Source organism: Rhinocladiella mackenziei, assembly GCF_000835555.1.
Source record: "Rhinocladiella mackenziei CBS 650.93 unplaced genomic scaffold supercont1.3, whole genome shotgun sequence".
Classification (NCBI taxonomy): domain Eukaryota; kingdom Fungi; phylum Ascomycota; class Eurotiomycetes; order Chaetothyriales; family Herpotrichiellaceae; genus Rhinocladiella; species Rhinocladiella mackenziei.
Window position 1 is genome coordinate 320,097 of NW_013550602.1, and position 18,064 is coordinate 338,160.

The following is an 18,064-nucleotide window of genomic DNA, read 5'->3' on the forward strand; positions in this document are numbered from 1 at the left end:
GTCGCGTTCAACTTCATGTGCATGCACAGGCAACAGTCCTTTCCTGTTCACAACACCATTCTGGATCTGCTGGATTTCGCGTTTCCATAGGATCCTCGATTGATTCAAACGATTGTGGGAACAATGAACGACTCCACACATTGGTAACTTGCGCAGCCGGAATTCCCTCGCTGCAGGCGCCATCGATCAAGGACAGGGTCCTTCACGATGATAACTATATCAAGTAGCGGCGGAACAGGTGGCAAGCTCACAAGCGTGACAGTTATTCTGGCGGGAGTGGCTTCACTTGTCGCTACTCTTATATCATTATTGTATGTGTCTCTGCACAGCGAACAGGATCCATATTAACGAAGAAACAGATCGATATGGCTGCAGTCCAAGAACTACAGAAAGCCGCTGCTTCAACGATATGTCGTTCGAATCCTTCTCATGGTTCCAATATATGCGGCTTCATCATGGGCCTCGATCGTTTCTTTAAAAGCCGCATTCTACCTCGACCCTCTTCGAGATATCTATGAGGCACTCACCATATACACATTTCTACAACTCCTCGTCAATTTCCTGGGGGGCGAGCGTTCCCTCATCATCATGATGCATGGGAGAACCCCCGTTTCGCACCCTTGGCCGATAAACCTCTACTTCTCAAAAGTCGATCTCTCCGATCCGCATACATTCCTCGCCATCAAGAGAGGCATCTTGCAATATGCCTGGCTCAAACCGATACTCAGTGTGGCCACGATCATTCTCAAACTCACAGGCACATATCAAGAAGGCTACATTGGACTCACCTCGGGATATTTTTGGATAGGCCTTTTGTACAACATCAGCGTGACGTTGAGCTTGTACTCGTTGGCAATGTTCTGGGTGTGTACGCATCAGGACCTCAAGCCCTTCCGTCCAATGCCCAAATTCTTGTGTATCAAGCTCATCATCTTTGCCTCATACTGGCAAGGTTTCTTTCTGTCGATTCTCCAATTCCTTGGTGCTATTCCCAACGACGTACCAGGGTATACCGAAGACAACTTGGCTGCTGCCATTCAGGACGCGTTGATTTGCTTTGAAATGCCCATATTTGCTGTTGCACATTGGTATGCCTTCTCGTGGCATGACTACGCGGACGATACCATTTCGGCAGCTCGTATGCCAGTGAAGTACGCATTGAGGGACGCGTTTGGACCCCGAGATTTGATTGAAGACACAAAGGAGACGTTCCGGGGAAAGCAATATGATTACCGGACTTTTGACTCTGGAGATAATGTTATCGCGCACGAGGAGTCGCGTTCACGGGTTGCAAGAATGATGGATGGCATGAGATATGAAAGAGGAGGCAAAGGAAAGTATTGGATCCCGAAGCCACAACCACCTAGCAGCCGAACTCCTTTACTACGGAAAGATGGATCGTCGAGACCTCTTGCACCCGAATCAAGAGGCAAAGCTCATGATTACCGAGCCGCAGAACCCGACTGGGAGATGGGAATTGACGCCGAAGACGAAAGATTGTATACCAATGCGCGAGCTTTAGAGTTTGGCGATTGGAACGTAGGTTATATCATTCCACGACCTTCTTGTATTTCAAATTAACGCCTCCGCAGTACCCCGTGATAACGGCACACCAAGCACGACGCGAAGACTGGCTCCGTCGGAACCCAGCTCTTCTGACTCCCTCCACGAACCGCAACGTCTTCCAACCGACTCGCGACAACCGGTCGCGGCGACGCAGTGAAATCAAACATAGTATCCAAAAGGGCAAGAACCGAAGTACCTCACCATCCCAGGACTCTTCGGGTCAGCCTCGACAGCACAGCTCTATCGAAGCCAAGCGGAAATGTGAGCACTCAGAGTCTGCCTCAGGGAATTCCGACCGAAGTCAGCTTGTGGACCTCGTGGTTGAAGACACTGAAGCAGAAGAAGCGGAGCGAGTCCGCGCAAGAAAAGAGGGTGGTAATGCTTGGAATCAAAACCTACCGCGGCACTTCGCCCGTACGTATAGTATCGATGAAGAAGCCCCAGAAGGCCAGGATATTCGTGAAGGTTGGGATCCTAGCAAGATCCCCGCGAAGCATCCACTGGCAGAGCATGCAGTCAATGACGAAGAGGATGATAATTCCCCTGAAGACGGAGGTCAGGGCTCAAGTCAGAATGGTGGTGAGGGTAGGTACGGCAGCCTGATTGAAGAGGACAATGTATGGGGTCAAGGCTGAATCGCCGGCTTTTTTCCTTTTTTTCATTTTCCTTCTTCATTCCTACGAAGCCAATTGTTCTGCCAGTTTTCGTGTACCATCTTTCCAGCGGGCCTCCCCAAATCTTCCGCCTCAACTTGTCGTACGTATGGGAAATCGAGTCTGGAGTTCCGGCTATTGGGTGAAATGTCCTTGCATTGTGGACAAATGATGAGAGCGTTCAAGCGGGTTGGTCAAAACCGGTCAAATCAAATGTTTCTACCACCATGGATCAAAGTTCCCAGATTGAAAATCGTGTATGTTCCAGGCCTTGTTGGTCATATCATCCTCCATGTCTACCATCTTCGGGTATTGCTAACTTTCATTCCGGGCAATAACCACCCCGCCGAGGAACGTAAACCGGGCTATCCAGTATGAAATGGACCCCAGTTATGGGTCAATACATGTTAGCTGCAGAACCTGTAGCCAAAACAGAAGGAGTGTCATCAAAAGTATCGATACGGAGCAAGCACTTTCATGTCGGGCAAGTGATGGCACCGCAATACCAGTACATGAGATGTAACAGTCTTCAATCTGATTTGGTTGATGCCCGTGATGACGAGCCAACTAACTGTGCCTTCGTATTTGAGGTTGTCCTGGTGGATCTTGTCGTTTCTGAACTTTCTAGTGCTCCACTTCCTCTTTCCTTTGCGGCTAGACAGGGCTACCTTTTCTTCCGTTTCGGCCAGTGTCTGGCACAGATCTCTCAGAACCGCATCAATAGACGAAGCACGGTCCCAGCCAAACATTATTCATTTAAAATATCGCGAGTCTGGCTTCTGTAGAAGGTGATCGCAGCGCTTTTACATGCTCAACGACTTCGTGATGTTCATCCTTTTGTCAACGAAAAGCAAGAATTCCTCATCTTAGAGATCCAAGACTTCCAATCATGTATTCCTCGACGTCCTTGACGAATATATCGAACAATGCGCGTTCTTCTTGGTACATTGTTTGATAATCAACGCCAATTCGTATGTTAAGCACATGGCCCGGGATTGGCACTTGCTATCTGAAATTCGACGTTGCTGGGTAGTCCAAGGCATCTGATGGATCAACGAGGGGCCCCGATACATGAACGGAAATAACGTTTGGTATCTCCGCTTCAGCCGACAAGGCTATCCGATTTGGGGGCAATATTTGGTCGCGAATAGTGAGTCGTTCAAGAACTGAGTCAGTGTTCCGAAGGGAGCACTGAGTCTCAGAGCGGTAGAATCTTCAATTCTTTTAGCCGAGTCTCAAGAAGGCCAATGGCCTGATGATGGTGGCTGACGGACGTGTTCCTCTGGCGTTTGCGGAATGTACCCATGCATTTCTTCTAGACATGTCTGTAAGCAGATGGCCATTCTCTCTTCGTGATTCAATTCAACGCCTAGTACTGGTTAGAACCGCTGGCTGTGACTCATTTGTTTGAAAGAATGACGCTGTATATATCAGGGCCGGTTATTGGAATATGCTTTATGGTCTGTATGATCTGCCGTGCTGCATACTTGCCCCGCCAAGCCCGCCGCACCACCCTCTGGATAGCCTTTTACCAAAATTCTCTGCACACTCCTCCTCCACCTTACCAATCTCTTCGAGTTCTCGACGTACTCGTTGTCAGCCCAGAAGCTTTCTTTCATCGTCTCCACCTCGTCTGCGACGACAACGCAGGCATCTGAGCAGGTCGAGCGAGCCCTCGATTCTGCATCCCTTTGCACAAAGCTCAAGAGAGCGTCCTACCCCGCCTCAAAGGCAAGAAACCAGACAAACACCGACAACATGGTCAAGTATGTCCACCCTCTATCGCATTTGTCTCTCCTGGCTATGCGCTATCGTTCTATCCTGGGAAAGAGGAGGAATATCGTCGTCGTCATCCAGAAAGGCCCGGATCCTATCCCAATGCCTCCGACCAGCATTTGACAACGACGCCCATACCTTGGACTCTATAACTGACAGGAATGTCTACACAGCTTTACGATCGAGGAAATAAGGTCCTTAATGGACAGACCGGCTAATATTCGAAATATGTCGGTCATTGCACATGGTTCGTCAACGTCGAGCGATCAGCCAGAAAGTATCCGAACTGACCGAGGGCGCAGTGGACCACGGAAAGTCAACCTTGACCGATTCCCTCGTCCAGCGAGCCGGTATCATCTCAGCAGCCAAAGCCGGCGAAGCGTACGTCCTATATCGAGATGAATGGGAGGAGATAGTAACATGCGCAGACGATTTACCGATACGCGAAAGGATGAGCAAGAGCGAGGCATTACAATCAAGTCTACCGCCATCTCTTTGTATGCCCATTTGCCAAACGAGGAAGACCTCAAGGATATCCCTCAGGTGAGAATCGAAAATTCGATGTGATCCGCCAAAGGCTGACGTGGTCGTAGAAAGTAGATGGAAATGAATTCTTGATCAACTTGATCGATTCCCCTGGTCACGTCGATTTCTCTTCGGAAGTCACGGCCGCCCTTCGAGTCACTGACGGTGCCTTGGTCGTCGTCGACACCGTCGAAGGTGTCTGCGTGCAGACCGAGACGGTACTTCGACAAGCTCTCGGTGAACGCATCAAGCCAGTCGTTATCATCAACAAAGTCGACCGTGCTCTTCTTGAATTGCAAGTCGAGAAGGAGGATCTCTACCAATCTTTCCTCAGAACTGTTGAGTCGGTGAACGTCATCATCTCCACCTACTTCGACAAGGCCCTCGGTGATGTCCAGGTCTTCCCAGAAAAGGGCACGGTTGCATTCGGCTCGGGCCTCCACGGTTGGGCTTTCACGATCCGACAGTTTGCCGTCAGATACGCTAAGAAATTCGGTGTCGACAAGGCCAAGATGATGGAACGCCTCTGGGGCGACAACTACTTCAACCCTAAGACCAAGAAGTGGACCAAGACGGCTGAGCACGAGGGCAAGACTCTTGAGCGCGCCTTCAACCAGTTTATCCTCGACCCGATCTTCAAGATCTTCGATGCCTTCATGAAGGGCAAGATCGATGAGCTTGTCACCCTCTGCTCCAAATTGGATATCAAAATCACCAGTGAAGAGAGAGAACTCCCCGGCAAAGGTGTCCTCAAGGCGGCCATGCGAAAATTCTTGCCAGCCGCTGATGCTCTCCTCGAAATGATGGTCATCCATTTGCCGTCCCCGGTCACGGCCCAGAAATACCGAGCCGAGACTTTGTATGAAGGTCCCGCTGATGACCCCGCCTGCATTGCTATCCGCGATTGTGATCCCAAGGCCGATCTCATGCTTTATGTCTCCAAGATGGTGCCGACGTCTGACAAGGGCCGTTTCTACGCCTTCGGCCGTGTCTTCGCCGGTACTGTCCGCTCTGGCTTGAAGGTCCGTATCCAGGGACCCAACTATGTCCCCGGCAAGAAGGAAGATCTCTTCATCAAGTCAATTCAACGCACGGTTCTCATGATGGGTCGTACGGTCGAGCCTATCGACGATATGCCCGCTGGTAACATCATCGGCCTGGTCGGCATCGACCAGTTCTTGCTCAAGTCCGGTACTCTCACCACCTCTGAGACCGCTCACAACTTGAAGGTCATGAAGTTCTCTGTTTCCCCCGTCGTCCAGCGTTCAGTCGAAGTCAAGAACGCCAACGACTTGCCTAAACTTGTCGAAGGTCTTAAGCGACTGTCGAAGTCGGATCCGTGTGTCTTGACTTCCATCAACGAGTCCGGTGAGCACATTGTTGCAGGCGCCGGTGAGCTTCACTTGGAAATCTGCTTGAAAGATTTGGAAGAAGACCACGCCGGTGTGCCTCTCAAGATCAACGACCCAGTCGTCTCATATCGCGAAACTGTGGGTGGCACTTCGAGTATGACCGCGCTTTCTAAATCACCTAACAAGCACAACCGTCTCTACGTTGTCGCCGAACCTCTGGGTGAGGAGGTCTCCAAAGATATTGAAGGCGGCAAGATCAACCCTCGTGACGATTTCAAGGCCCGTGCACGCGTCCTTGCCGATGAACACGGCTGGGATGTCACCGATGCTCGAAAGATCTGGGCCTTCGGTCCTGACACTACCGGTGCCAACTTGTTGGTTGACCAGACCAAGGCGGTGCAATACCTCAACGAAATCAAGGATTCCTTCGTCTCGGGTTTTCAATGGGCCTCTCGTGAAGGACCTATTGCGGAAGAGCCCATGCGATCTATCCGATTCAACATCATGGACGTCACTTTGCATGCTGATGCTATCCACCGTGGTGGCGGTCAGATTATCCCCACTGCGAGACGAGTGCTGTATGCTGCCACTCTCCTGGCTGAACCTGGTATCCAGGAACCGGTCTATCTGGTCGAAATCCAAGTTCCCGAACAAGCCATGGGGGGTATCTATGGCGTGTTGACTCGTAGGAGAGGTCATGTCTTCTCTGAGGAACAACGTGTGGGAACTCCTCTGTTCACGGTCAAGGCCTATCTCCCTGTCATGGAGTCCTTCGGTTTCAACGCTGATCTACGTGCTGCCACCAGTGGTCAAGCCTTCCCTCAATCCGTCTTCGATCACTGGCAGATCCTTCCTGGCGGCTCACCACTCGATTCCAACACTATGCCCGGCAAAGTTGTTGAGACCATGCGTACGAGAAAGGGTCTCAAACCACAAGTTCCAGGATATGACAACTACTACGGTACGTCATTACTGGTTATCCTACATTGGGATCATACTAACTCGTTGAACAGACAAGTTGTAGAACACCCACCCTGCAGACATTGTTAGACAAGACGATTGCTTTTCACGAATTGCATGCACGAGTTTACGGTCATGAAGCATTGCATAGTGGCGCCAAAGGCAATTTTGGGAGGCAATGACAGTCTTGAACCATATACGTGGATCTGGAAATGCTGCTGAACCCATGGGGCACATGGCAAAGGCGAGCAGGACCAGTGGCTCCATGTTCTTGCTGTGGCCAAAACCTCTTGAAGAAAAGGATGTTGTCAACTCTCCCCTGGCATGTTGTTAGACAATTCCTTACCCTCCGCCAAGTGCACAGATAGAAAACCAAAACAGTTGCACGTAGACAACGACTGACACATTGATGAAATGGACTGGGGGATGGGACCGTTGCGGAAAAGGAGCTGACACGTGACTGTAGCAGGGCTTCTGGCGACATGTTCGCCCGGAGCCTGGTCATCTTCCTCTCATTCCTATCTTCGCCCTTGTTGTCGTCGCTTCTGCTCACCGCGCCTCCAAACTGCCTTTGGGAGTACATATTCTTTAAGTGGATCGAATCATTCATCGTCATGTATGAATGCCGCGTATCTTTTGGTCGAAATAGGACCTTTTCAAGCTCCATGCTATCACATCCCATCGACGCGTTCGGTTAGGTAATCAATAAAAAACATCAGCTCCGGTGCTCTTATGTATTTCCTTACGGAAATACTTTGATGATGTTCTCTCGAGAATCATCTCTTTGTCCACCCCACGTGGCTGCTTACTATTGTCCTTCGGTGACAATAGGAGCATTCCTCCTTACTCACGGCCTTCCCACCCGCCCACCGACCGAAAAACCACTTATGCTGAGATGCCTTCTGTTTTCATTTCGTCTGGACTTATATCCCCTCAGCGAAGTAACCTGAGCGAAGCATCGCCGAATCCAACCATGACCCCGCCACCAAAGGTTGCGCAGAAAAAGGGCGACTTTGCCAAAATCGTGGGCACATATACCTCACACTTCGGCAAGAATGACGACCAAGCCACCGTCGCCGACGACCGGCGGAAGAAAAGGCAGGCAAATGCAGCTGATCTTGCCGATTCGTAAGTTCTGTTCCATTATGTAGACGACACCACCCAACCACATCCAAATCTCTTGCCCTCTAATGGCTTTTCAAATCCATCTGCCAAAAAAATCTTCTCTAGAAAGAAGTCTTATGAACTGCTAACCGAAACCCAACTCTTGCGGAGACAGATACTACAACTTTGCCAGTGCTGCGTACGAGAATGGCTGGAGCACGCATTTCCACTACACACCGTTTGCGCCCAATGACACAATCCAGTCAGCCATGACCTTTTACGAACACCGGTTCGCAATGCTCATGGGCCTGAAAGCTGGCATGAAAGTTCTGGACGTGGGCTGCGGAATCGGTGGCCCAGCACGGGAGATTGCGAAATTCATCGGCTGCGAGGTCGTCGGAATCACTATCAACCAATATCAAGTCGATCGTGCGATACAACTCACCGCACAGGGAGGGTTGAGTGACAAGTGTACGTTCATAAAGGGTAATTTCCTGGTGAGTTGAACTCGGACGTCTTCTTTCGGCTCTTCCCCGTCTTTGCACCCACCTACACAGTAATTCTGGATGAATGTCTCACGAACCACCATGTCCAGCACCTCCCTTTTGCCTCTTCAACCTTCGACGCCGCCTATGCGATCGAGGCGACTGTCCACGCCCCGTCGCTCCTAGCCGTATATACTGGGATTGCCCGCGTGCTGAAGCCGGGTGCGATTTTTGGCCTTAGTGAATGGGTCATGACACCGCAATTCGACCTTTCGAACCCAAACCATGTCAGCATCCGTAACAGGCTGGAGCGCGGCAACGCGCTGCCGAATGTGCATACAAGTGAACAGGCGCGGGCCGCCATGCGAGGCGCCGGCTTCGAGATCCTCCATGACGAAGACTATGCCAATCATTTCGCACATCTAGCCAGGGCAAATACTAGAGGAAAAGAGGACAAAGATGAAGCGACACTGCAATCACCGGCCTTGATCCCCTTTCTTTCCAGGCTGTCATCCTCATCTTCAACGTCTCCCTCGTCCTCGCCAGATTTCCAAACCGCACCATGGCTCTCAAAACCAATGCCGCTCCATGCCCCTGCCCACCGGCCCTGGTACTGGCCATTGGGAGGGGAAACGCACCACGCCACGACATGGGGCGACTGGTTCACGGTGTGGAAGATGTCCATGTGGCCGCGACGCATCTGCTACGCCGTGCTATGGGTCTTTGAACGCGTGGGAATCGCGGAAAACGGTGTCTGTGATGCCATGACGACCCTTGCGTACTGTGTCGACAGTGCCGCTGAGGGCGGCAGAGAGGGCATTTTTACGCCTTGTTGGTGGTTCATTGGGAGGAAAGCTGGTGAAGTGAGCCAGCATCAACACGGGGTTGGGTAAATTCTGAACTCATGAAAAGCAAATGCGGGATGCAGTAGGCCAGATCAAGGTCTGAGCCAGTACCCCTTTTGGTGCTACCCAGCGGTGGCAATTGAAGAATTCCTTCAAGCCACAAGCTTAAGCCAGTCTTCTACGGGGCAAGTCTGGGAAATACGGGATTAGAAGCGGTACAGATCGCATGGAGTTGCGTAATACAATATCAGAATATTTGCAGTATCGAATTGACCACCTCCCTAACTCTTAATCACTGTGACCCGATTCAGATTCCTTCAGCTTATTTTCGTCTCCCGCGAGGGTCATCTCCGAGCAATCCTGAAACTCTCTGGATCATGAGCAAACACATTCGTAACATTTTGAAAACTTTCCCACCCCAAATCCGAAGTTATCCGCTTTCCTCCACACTTGAAACATCTGATAGATAATCCTGCTAGTGTTTTAAAAAAAAAAAAAAAAGGAAGGATTTCTTACTTCCGTAATCCGCGCACAAATTTGGGAAATTTCTGTCGACAAGCATCAATTGTCGCCTGAAATTGAGCCGCAAAGCTCCACTTGACGGTATTCTGCGCAAATCCAGCTTTGACGAATTTTGCCCACGTATTCGTTAAAACTAATTCTTTGATACTGAGTTCCGCCTTGTCGAAGACCGTAGGATCAAAAGTGTCAGGAATAACAATGCTTGCAGGCAGTCTCTCGCCGAAATTGGTCATCTTGAGTTCTTGCAATTGTCGAGTTCGATTAGAGTCAGGTATCAATTCGTCTCTTCGACCTTCTCCGATAACAATCGACACAACCGAAAGCTGGTCTTTGCCAGTTTGACTCTCCAAGTCTTCTGAGACTGTCGAAGACCACTGATTTTCGAAAGGTGTGGCAGCATTTGAAGATGGTTCTCCGCAGACCAAGGCCGCATATTGTTCGAATATGGCTTCAAGCTCCCGAAGGTGCGCTGACGAGATATTAATCGGGAAGTCCGAGTATTTCAAGCTGACAAAAGAAGAATAGATCCCAACAGCTTGTTTGAATTGATGTCGGATCAAGGCTTGGTCATGAGGTTTGACAGGTTCTTTTTTGCGCAACAATCCCGATTTGGGAGTTCTGGACCCCCAGTTGGCCTTCCATTCTCGCACATGAATTAAGAAGCTAATATTCTCTCCAGAGAAATCTCTTAATGCAGAGAACATGAGCAGGGGAGTGGGATTGAGCCGCAACGTTTTCTCGAGAGCGCTCATCGTGTAAATCTCTCCATGCTGAAGATTGGCACTCTTGACCGAGCTACGTGTTGAATACCTCGACCGAGCTGCGGGTTTTGTCGAGCCTGATGCGAGCGATCCATCAGATTTCTGTCTTTCTTCCCATTCGGCAATAATTTCGCGTGTTTCGGTCTCGAGTTTTCGATTCTTGAAAATTTGAAAGAAAGGGACAAACACAACGGAGGCTTGCATGATCACGATAGACGCCGAAAACCTCCATGGTGTGAGTGAAACTTATCAGTGGAATGGCTTTCGAGAAAAGCTTACCACAAGGGAGGCACAAAATACTTGTTCACCGGCCTCATGCCGCGGGCATATAACGCAATCAACCACATTGGTGAGGCAGGAAGTCTGAGATGGTCAATGATACTTCAATCACGAGCCTGAGGCACTCATACCCAGCAACAATGCAAGCGATGGTCTGTGAGCGCCATCCATGAACATCGCGAATGCCTCGGACTCTCCAAAGAAGGATTGGGGCGTAAATCCAGGCCCAGAAGATTTGCCACATGATTGAAGGCCACCTAGAAAATCGTGAATACATGAAAGCCAGAGTGATTGAAAGAAGCCTCACCATTCCCATCCTCTTCGGCAACCTGATCTTGTTACCTCGTGCCCCGTGGTACCGAAACCGGGATGAAATTTCCTGGATACGAGGAAAACGATCAAGGCAAAGAATATCTTGCGGGTGTCAGTGTCCATTTCATTTGATGGACGGACGTCACTTACTTGAAAAAGCATGCCAATCCCGATCCATGCCATCGTGTTCTTTGTAGCATTATACGCCTTGAGTTTTTCCCACCATTTGCGCCAGCCCCGTAGCTTGGGATTGGATTTCGGTCTTGGTTCCACAAGAAGGTTACCTTGGGCATATCGTTTCTGTGCTGTAGCGACAGAAAGCAGCTGAGAATTCGTGGCATGGAAAAGGGCGATACCCAAGGGAAGGTAGATGCTCATTACCCAGTACTCGGTGGAACAAGGGAAGTACCCATTGAGAACGTAAGCAATCATACACAAGACCCAGTACACATGGAGAGTAGCGACAGCGCTGATTGCCAAAGGCATGTTCCGGATGCGTAGATAAGGAATATGTCGATTTCGTAGGAGACAGATTGCTGTTGGGAGTAAGAGGCAAGTCCATGCTATGACAATGCCGATGTATGTGAGGCCGAGGCCGTCGGTGTTGAATCTGAGAGCCATATCGTAGCCATCTGCAAAGGGTGCTGGATTTCCAGTAACACCGCGATCGACATTATCAACATCCCGAGGTTGGGTGCCGGTGCATGGAGGAGATGATGAAGCCATCCGTACCAGCGGGTAGCGAACTTTGATCAGAACTTTGGAATGGGGATGAGAATCAAATGTCGATAGGATGCAGGGAGGACTAGGAAAAGGAGATGAGTTGCGGAAGAGATGGGTGAAGCAAGACGAGCGCGCGATGAGGCTGGTTCGCGACTTGTGTAGTTCAGAAGCCCAAGAGAGAGCGTGGTAAGGCTGGACGAGGTTGCACGAAGATGGGAAGGAGGGAGGAAGGTATAAGGCAACGTGAGTCAAAGGAGAGGGGAGGAGGAGGAGGAGGAGGAGGAGAAGGGGATGATGGCCAGGCAATGTGCTTGAAGCGTGTTGAGATAGAGAGGTGTCTGGACGCGTAGAGGTGGATGAGAAGTCAGAAATGTCAAAGAAGATATCGCGCTCCGCTCACTTGAGCAGCTGGAAGTCGTTATCATTCCTCATGGAAATCTCATCATCAACTCTTTGATCGCGGCACAGAAAGAGTTTTATGTACTGTTTCATCAGCAGCGCCCTTACCATGAGCTTATTGCCTCACTTCTGGAATCCCTCTGCATCTGTGGGCGAGGGATCTGTACTCCTTCTCTTGCAGCAGGTAGTCATCATATCTAGCTCTTTATATTTGGCCTAGCATATGATTGCGACTTTGAGGTCTATGATTGACCCACCGTTCATGGACAGAAAATTCGGAGAACTAGGAGAAGCCTTGCAGGAGACAGCAAATAAACGTCACGCACAGATTGTGGAGATGGGAAGACTCCCCCCCTGCCAACCTCTGAATCCAAAATCGTCCTTCCATTTCGTTCCCCGGTCGAAGATCCCCTGGTCCGCTGATGCTGTACAGGATTCAAGCTCTCGGAACTCATCATCCTGTGTTTCCTACCCCCTGCAAGACCGCAGAAAACATAGCCTCCTTCGCAATACCAAACACTTTGTGACCAGCCAATCGGATACTGGCAGCCGGAACTCTGGTTCCCGTCATAGCTGTCGCAGAAGCAAGCATTTCTAGCGGATCATCTCGTCTACGTATCAGGGAAACGGGTCATCTCAAGCGAGCAATTGATCTTGTTGACGTTTCGACAGGGAAGTACCCATCTACTACCCAAGAGGCGAAATCACGCCATGCCCTACGCGATAGCATGCAGCGGAACACGATGGGGTTGAGTTGCGATAGTTTCACCTGTGTGAAGTTGAGCGTGTGCAATCATGGTCTGGTGACACCTACCAGGGTCAGTGAACATCTACGAGAGGACACTTCATCTAATGTGAGACATGAAAGCATGCACAAAGATGCAAGGGCAACACATATTCTTCATCTGAGAAACAACAAGGGGGGGAGGCCTCGGCCACAAATAGCACCAGAAGCATAACAATTCGTTGTTTTGCTGATCACGGTTGATTCAGATCTGTGGTTCATCGCATCTCCTTGTCCGTCGTTCTAGTGTAGGCGGAAAGATAATGGAAGATGAGACATATCTGCGTCAGAGCTGGCACGGTAGGGGGAATAGCAATTGCACCTTTTTAGAGTGATAAATCTCACGGATGTCTATCTCAAATCAATATAACTGGCCTGTACCACACTGGACACACATCGACCCATTCATTTCCCGTGATGAGACGCACAGCAATCTACGAATAATCAGTGTGGTCCCTCTATCGGCTTCTTGTGTGATGCAACGGCTGGTTGCAGATGAATGCGGGTCAAGCCATCCGCTGGTTTCTTCCTTGGCCACTGGATCCTCTCATGATGTGCGACGGCTGAAGCGCCTCGAAAGGCATTCCAGAAGGCAATGGAGCAAGATCAATGTGACTACTTGTAGTGTGTTGCTCTTCATGGAAAGTTCATTGAGTGATGTCGTATCCCTACCTGGTGATCAGTTAGCTAGAGTGTTCCTGAAATCATTGAAATGTCGTTGAAAGAAAAGCTTTCCTCAGAGATCTTGGTGAAAAGGTTACGATCATGTCAAAGCTGATCATTTACTATCTAGTGCATAAAGGTGTAATCATCGGAATCGGGGGCCGGTAGGTGATAAGGCATACCTTTTTGTCCCGCCCAGAGTGAGATCTCTGCTGGTCAGGAGGGCCAGAGAGACGTGTCCGCTTCGGGCGAATCGAGCGCTACGAAGCTCGGGATCGACGAAAGAAGAGACGCATCAACAAAACCTAGTCGATCCGTTAGCCGTGATTCTAAGGCTCGCATGGTGGGGAGCAGTGAAAATGAGCGGCAGAGGGAGCGGTTTCAGCATATGTAAGAATTGAATATCATCTCTTCGGCGCTGTTAAGAGACTCCGGCGAGAGTCTCCAGTACCGAATTCAATCGCAAATTATAACATCATGTGAGAGGTTGTGGCGGACACATAGAGAATACTCACAATGAGAGAAAGCGCGGGGTTGACTGAATATAAGTCCCGGAATGGACAGAGGCTCAGGACAGGCATTGGACACATCCATCATCAAGAGTTCGAATATATTTCAGGAACATGGGAGCATGGCAGGCAATGCGAGGCTGATGAAAACACGACGAGTTTTGATAGTGGAAGCTGAAGGCGCGAAAAAGTCCATGTAAATGCCAAGATTCTGGGCTTGGCGCCCACAGACCGCGCGAGAAATCCTTGTGGGCAGCATCGGACGAAGGCAACTCTTCATTTTCCCGGCGACGCAACCAGGCGACAAGAACATCACCTTCATTTTTTGTATGCTCTCCGAGCCTCTGTATTTTCGACGCTCTTACTGACCTCATCTACGCAGTCATTTCGGCAAGATGTCTAACATCGATATTAAGCCGGCCGGGTGGAAGTTGGTCGAGGTCGGACGAGTGGTCACCATCCGCTCAGGACCGTATGAGGGCAAGCTGGCTACCGTGGTTGAGATAATAGATCCTGGCAGAGTACGTCACCTAGAAACCTGAAGAGGGGAAATTGGGCTCACAGAGACACGCCAGATCCTGATCGACGGCCCCTCAACGAAAGAAGGCGCAGTCGTCCCCCGGCAACCTATTACTACCAGCACCGTCTCTCTTACCCCCTGGGTCATCCCCAACTTGCCAAAGGCCGCCGGTACCGGCCCTGTGAAGAAATTGTGGGAAAAGCACGAGATCGACAAGAAGTGGGCAGAGTCATCCTGGGCGAAGAAGAAGGAGCAACAGGAGAGGAGGAAGAACCTAACAGACTTCGAGAGATTCAAGGTTATGAGACTGAAGAAGCAGGTGAGCAATACTCCGAAAGCGATGTTCTACGTGACGGAAACACCTCTCCACAGCGTTGAGCGAAATTAATCGAGTCGGAGGCTGACGAACAGGAACCTCAGGCGCGATTTGAAGTTTTGAAGGCACAGGCAAAGATCCGGGCAGCAGCAAAGGCATAAATTCGGCATTGAGTAAGGCGTCACGTACAAAACTGAATCCGCAAATCTCCAGATCAATGGGACACGCGCGGGCTGTGGCTATATCTTGCAGAGGCCAAACGTCAGGACTAAGGAAACCATCCGTGACTGTGGCTATTCCCCGTTTGCCCACACGGATTTTGGCAGAACATGATTTAATAAATCCATGAAATGTGACGATGTTCCAAGAATGATTCCACGGGCTGGTTGCGACGATGTGTTCAATGAAAAATGCTGCTTCCAACGACGAAGTCCCCGAACCGACACCCTTTTTTGACGTCCGTGTCTTCGCGCTCAAGTCTGTCAGCAAATGTATTCGGGGGTTTGCGTGATACGGTTCGGACATTACAAATGATTGACCTGCCAATCGTTCTTTCTTACATCGTCAATTTGGTCAATTCCATGAATACTAATCCAAATGAAAGCGCCTTTAGCCTGTTGAAACACTAGTGACGATGGGAATCTCCAGATGCGGCAAAATACAAGTTTGTGGTGGTCCCATTTCCGGTGTCGCCCACCATCTTATTCTTGGACAATTTTCTTAAGTGATCTCGAAAGGAATGTTATGTCAAGGGGCCGGCAGCAGAAAGGCATGAAAATTACAGTCCGGGTTTATCGTTGCATGAAAAACCAAGGCGATATCGAGGGATGTCTTCCGGTTCAATCCTCCAAGAATCGCCCCTATCCTGCAACGTTGTTAGAGGTCTCGAGAGGCTGACTGTGCTTCCGCTAGGCATTGACTATCATATTCACCATGACAGTCTCCTCGACCGCTATAGCTTTCTGCCACTTCGATAGCCTCCCCACGTAGGTGATCTCAATTCGCCGGAGATGGAAAAGAGAACTCCCAGCGCTCCCATTTCTACGACTATACATTGCACCACCTCCTTCTAGACTCCACCTACTCCCGAAAACTCGTCCGACGAGGCTCAATACTTTACGAATCCGAATTGCACATCAACGGTCAACATTCACAACTCTGCCACTACTGTGCATCTATGATCGAGAGACACTTTACCGGTCCGGATCAAATATTTGAATCTGTAAGCAAGGGAATAAAAGAGAACGGCACAAGCGTCGTCACGTTGGGTGAATGTCTAGAGGATTTCAACGTCGCAGACACAGGTTTTGGTCATTGGTATGGGTGGAGTGTGGTGAAAGGGTTTTACATGCGTGATCGGAATGGTGATGAGGTCCTCGCATTCGGGGAAGCACGCTTGCTCTTGTGATGGCGACGAAGGCATGAATTGATCAGTGAAAGCCAACACTCTTTGTTACCAATGTTCAGTCAGCGATATCTAGCAGGGCAGACGCCATAGGTGTTAGACGGTCGATTGGTCACAAGCTCAGGAACCAAAATAAACAGCCTAAAGGGGCTTGAGACTGCCGTTCATGAGAAATTCGATTTCACACTCATAAGCACACAGAACAGGCATTAAAAAAATTGCCAAGCCTTCCTCGCGACTGAGGCTCGGCCGCGTGCACATCGGTCCCAGCTTCAATCATCAAAATTCCTTCACGCATCAACCAGACAGAAAGGAACATTTCGTAAGTCTCTCACCCTCTACTCATGGCCCCAGTAGTAGGGAAAGTCCTCGAAATATGACCTCGAGCCAGCGCATGAGCTCGGACCAATTCCAACAGCTCGCCATCCCACGACATTCTAGCTAATCAGGTGGTCTGGCGCAGGTATTCGCATCTGCACCTTTCAACCCTAGCCGATCATCATGTCGAATCCAAGAATAGAAGAGCTCCCTGATGACGAGCCCAGCAAAAACGCGGCAGCTGAAGATGGGTCTAGCTCATCCGACTCCGAACCTGAGGCCACTGGTGAAGGAGAAGCCAACATCCCAGCTGGTTCGGCCGTCGCAGTTCACAGCCGAAACGAGAAGAAAGCAAGAAAGGCTATTGGCAAGTTGGGACTGAAGCATGTTCCGGGAATTACACGAGTCACGTTGAGAAGACCGAAAGGTGTGAGTGTTGACTGGCCAGACTCGAAAAGAGAGGACGCGGGACGAGATCATGAATCTTCGACCTCACCAGGCGCAGGCTATTAGTTTGCTGTCGGAAGAAGTTGGCTGAAATTTTTGTCTACAGATCCTCTTCGTCATCTCCAACCCGGACGTCTACCGTTCCCCAACCAGCAACACCTGGATGTGAGTCGAACAACTTTCCTGTCTGACAAACAGTGTCTAACCAAATCGCCAGCATCTTCGGTGAAGCCAAGATTGAAGATCTCAACTCACAATCCCAACAAGCTGCAGCTCAACAACTCGCGGCCGCTGAAGCAGCTAACGCCGATCACTCCGGTCATGACCACGCAGCAGAGAATGGCAAGGGCAAGGCAGTTGAGGAGAAGAAGGCCGAGGAGGAGGATGACGATGATGAAGAGGTTGACGATAGCGGCCTCGAGGCTAAAGACATCGAGCTGGTGATGACGCAGGCATCGGTGTCTCGAAAGAAAGCTGTGAAAGCGCTCAAGGAGAATGGCAACGACATAGTCAACTCTATCATGGCTCTAAGTGTATGATGAAAAGCAACCCAAAAGTTCTGGATCTGCATCACTCTACCTAAGGGGGTTACTTGTGACGGGTTAACGGACTCAACCATATACATGTCGATAAGCCCAAAAACCCAAATAGTCAGTCTCCACAAAATCTCTACCTTCTGAAGGAATGTCTTTTCTTACTGAAATGCCCCATGGAGCATTTTGGACTCGATTGAGAGGCAATTTGAGCCGAAGATGATCACGTGATACTAACCACAAGGGAACCTTTACCGAGTGCCAGGACGACGACTCGGTTTCGACAGCAAAGAAAGCTCGACGACTC

General features: G+C 50.0%; 6 protein-coding genes across 6 annotated transcripts; 5 read left to right on the plus strand and 1 right to left on the minus strand.

Annotated features, from left to right (window-relative positions):
• Positions 1 to 207: 207 nt before the first annotated feature.
• Positions 208 to 2,201, plus strand: Z518_03670 (uncharacterized protein; the record flags this gene model as incomplete). Its single annotated transcript, XM_013417380.1, has 3 exons — positions 208 to 311; positions 360 to 1,539; positions 1,593 to 2,201. The coding sequence occupies 3 exons, from the start codon at positions 208 to 210 to the stop codon at positions 2,199 to 2,201; spliced, it is 1,893 nt and encodes a 630-aa protein (XP_013272834.1).
• Positions 2,202 to 4,223: 2,022 nt separating this feature from the next.
• Positions 4,224 to 6,896, plus strand: Z518_03671 (elongation factor 2; the record flags this gene model as incomplete). The annotated part of the gene is made up of 5 exons (XM_013417381.1): positions 4,224 to 4,242; positions 4,298 to 4,376; positions 4,424 to 4,538; positions 4,589 to 6,833; positions 6,886 to 6,896. 5 exons carry the CDS (start codon positions 4,224 to 4,226, stop codon positions 6,894 to 6,896), a joined length of 2,469 nt encoding a protein of 822 aa, XP_013272835.1.
• A 909-nt stretch (positions 6,897 to 7,805) lies between these two features.
• On the plus strand, positions 7,806 to 9,314 carry Z518_03672 (uncharacterized protein; the record flags this gene model as incomplete). The annotated part of the gene is made up of 3 exons (XM_013417382.1): positions 7,806 to 7,960; positions 8,112 to 8,433; positions 8,532 to 9,314. 3 exons carry the CDS (start codon positions 7,806 to 7,808, stop codon positions 9,312 to 9,314), a joined length of 1,260 nt encoding a protein of 419 aa, XP_013272836.1.
• A 464-nt stretch (positions 9,315 to 9,778) lies between these two features.
• Positions 9,779 to 11,866, minus strand: Z518_03673 (uncharacterized protein; the record flags this gene model as incomplete). The annotated part of the gene is made up of 5 exons (XM_013417383.1): positions 9,779 to 10,775; positions 10,829 to 10,912; positions 10,960 to 11,085; positions 11,136 to 11,242; positions 11,291 to 11,866. The coding sequence occupies 5 exons, from the start codon at positions 11,864 to 11,866 to the stop codon at positions 9,779 to 9,781; spliced, it is 1,890 nt and encodes a 629-aa protein (XP_013272837.1).
• A 2,747-nt stretch (positions 11,867 to 14,613) lies between these two features.
• Positions 14,614 to 15,215, plus strand: Z518_03674 (uncharacterized protein; the record flags this gene model as incomplete). The annotated part of the gene is made up of 3 exons (XM_013417384.1): positions 14,614 to 14,739; positions 14,794 to 15,057; positions 15,159 to 15,215. 3 exons carry the CDS (start codon positions 14,614 to 14,616, stop codon positions 15,213 to 15,215), a joined length of 447 nt encoding a protein of 148 aa, XP_013272838.1.
• Positions 15,216 to 16,960: 1,745 nt separating this feature from the next.
• Z518_03675 (nascent polypeptide-associated complex subunit alpha) lies at positions 16,961 to 17,763 on the plus strand (the record flags this gene model as incomplete). The annotated part of the gene is made up of 3 exons (XM_013417385.1): positions 16,961 to 17,206; positions 17,331 to 17,389; positions 17,442 to 17,763. The coding sequence occupies 3 exons, from the start codon at positions 16,961 to 16,963 to the stop codon at positions 17,761 to 17,763; spliced, it is 627 nt and encodes a 208-aa protein (XP_013272839.1).
• Positions 17,764 to 18,064: the final 301 nt, after the last annotated feature.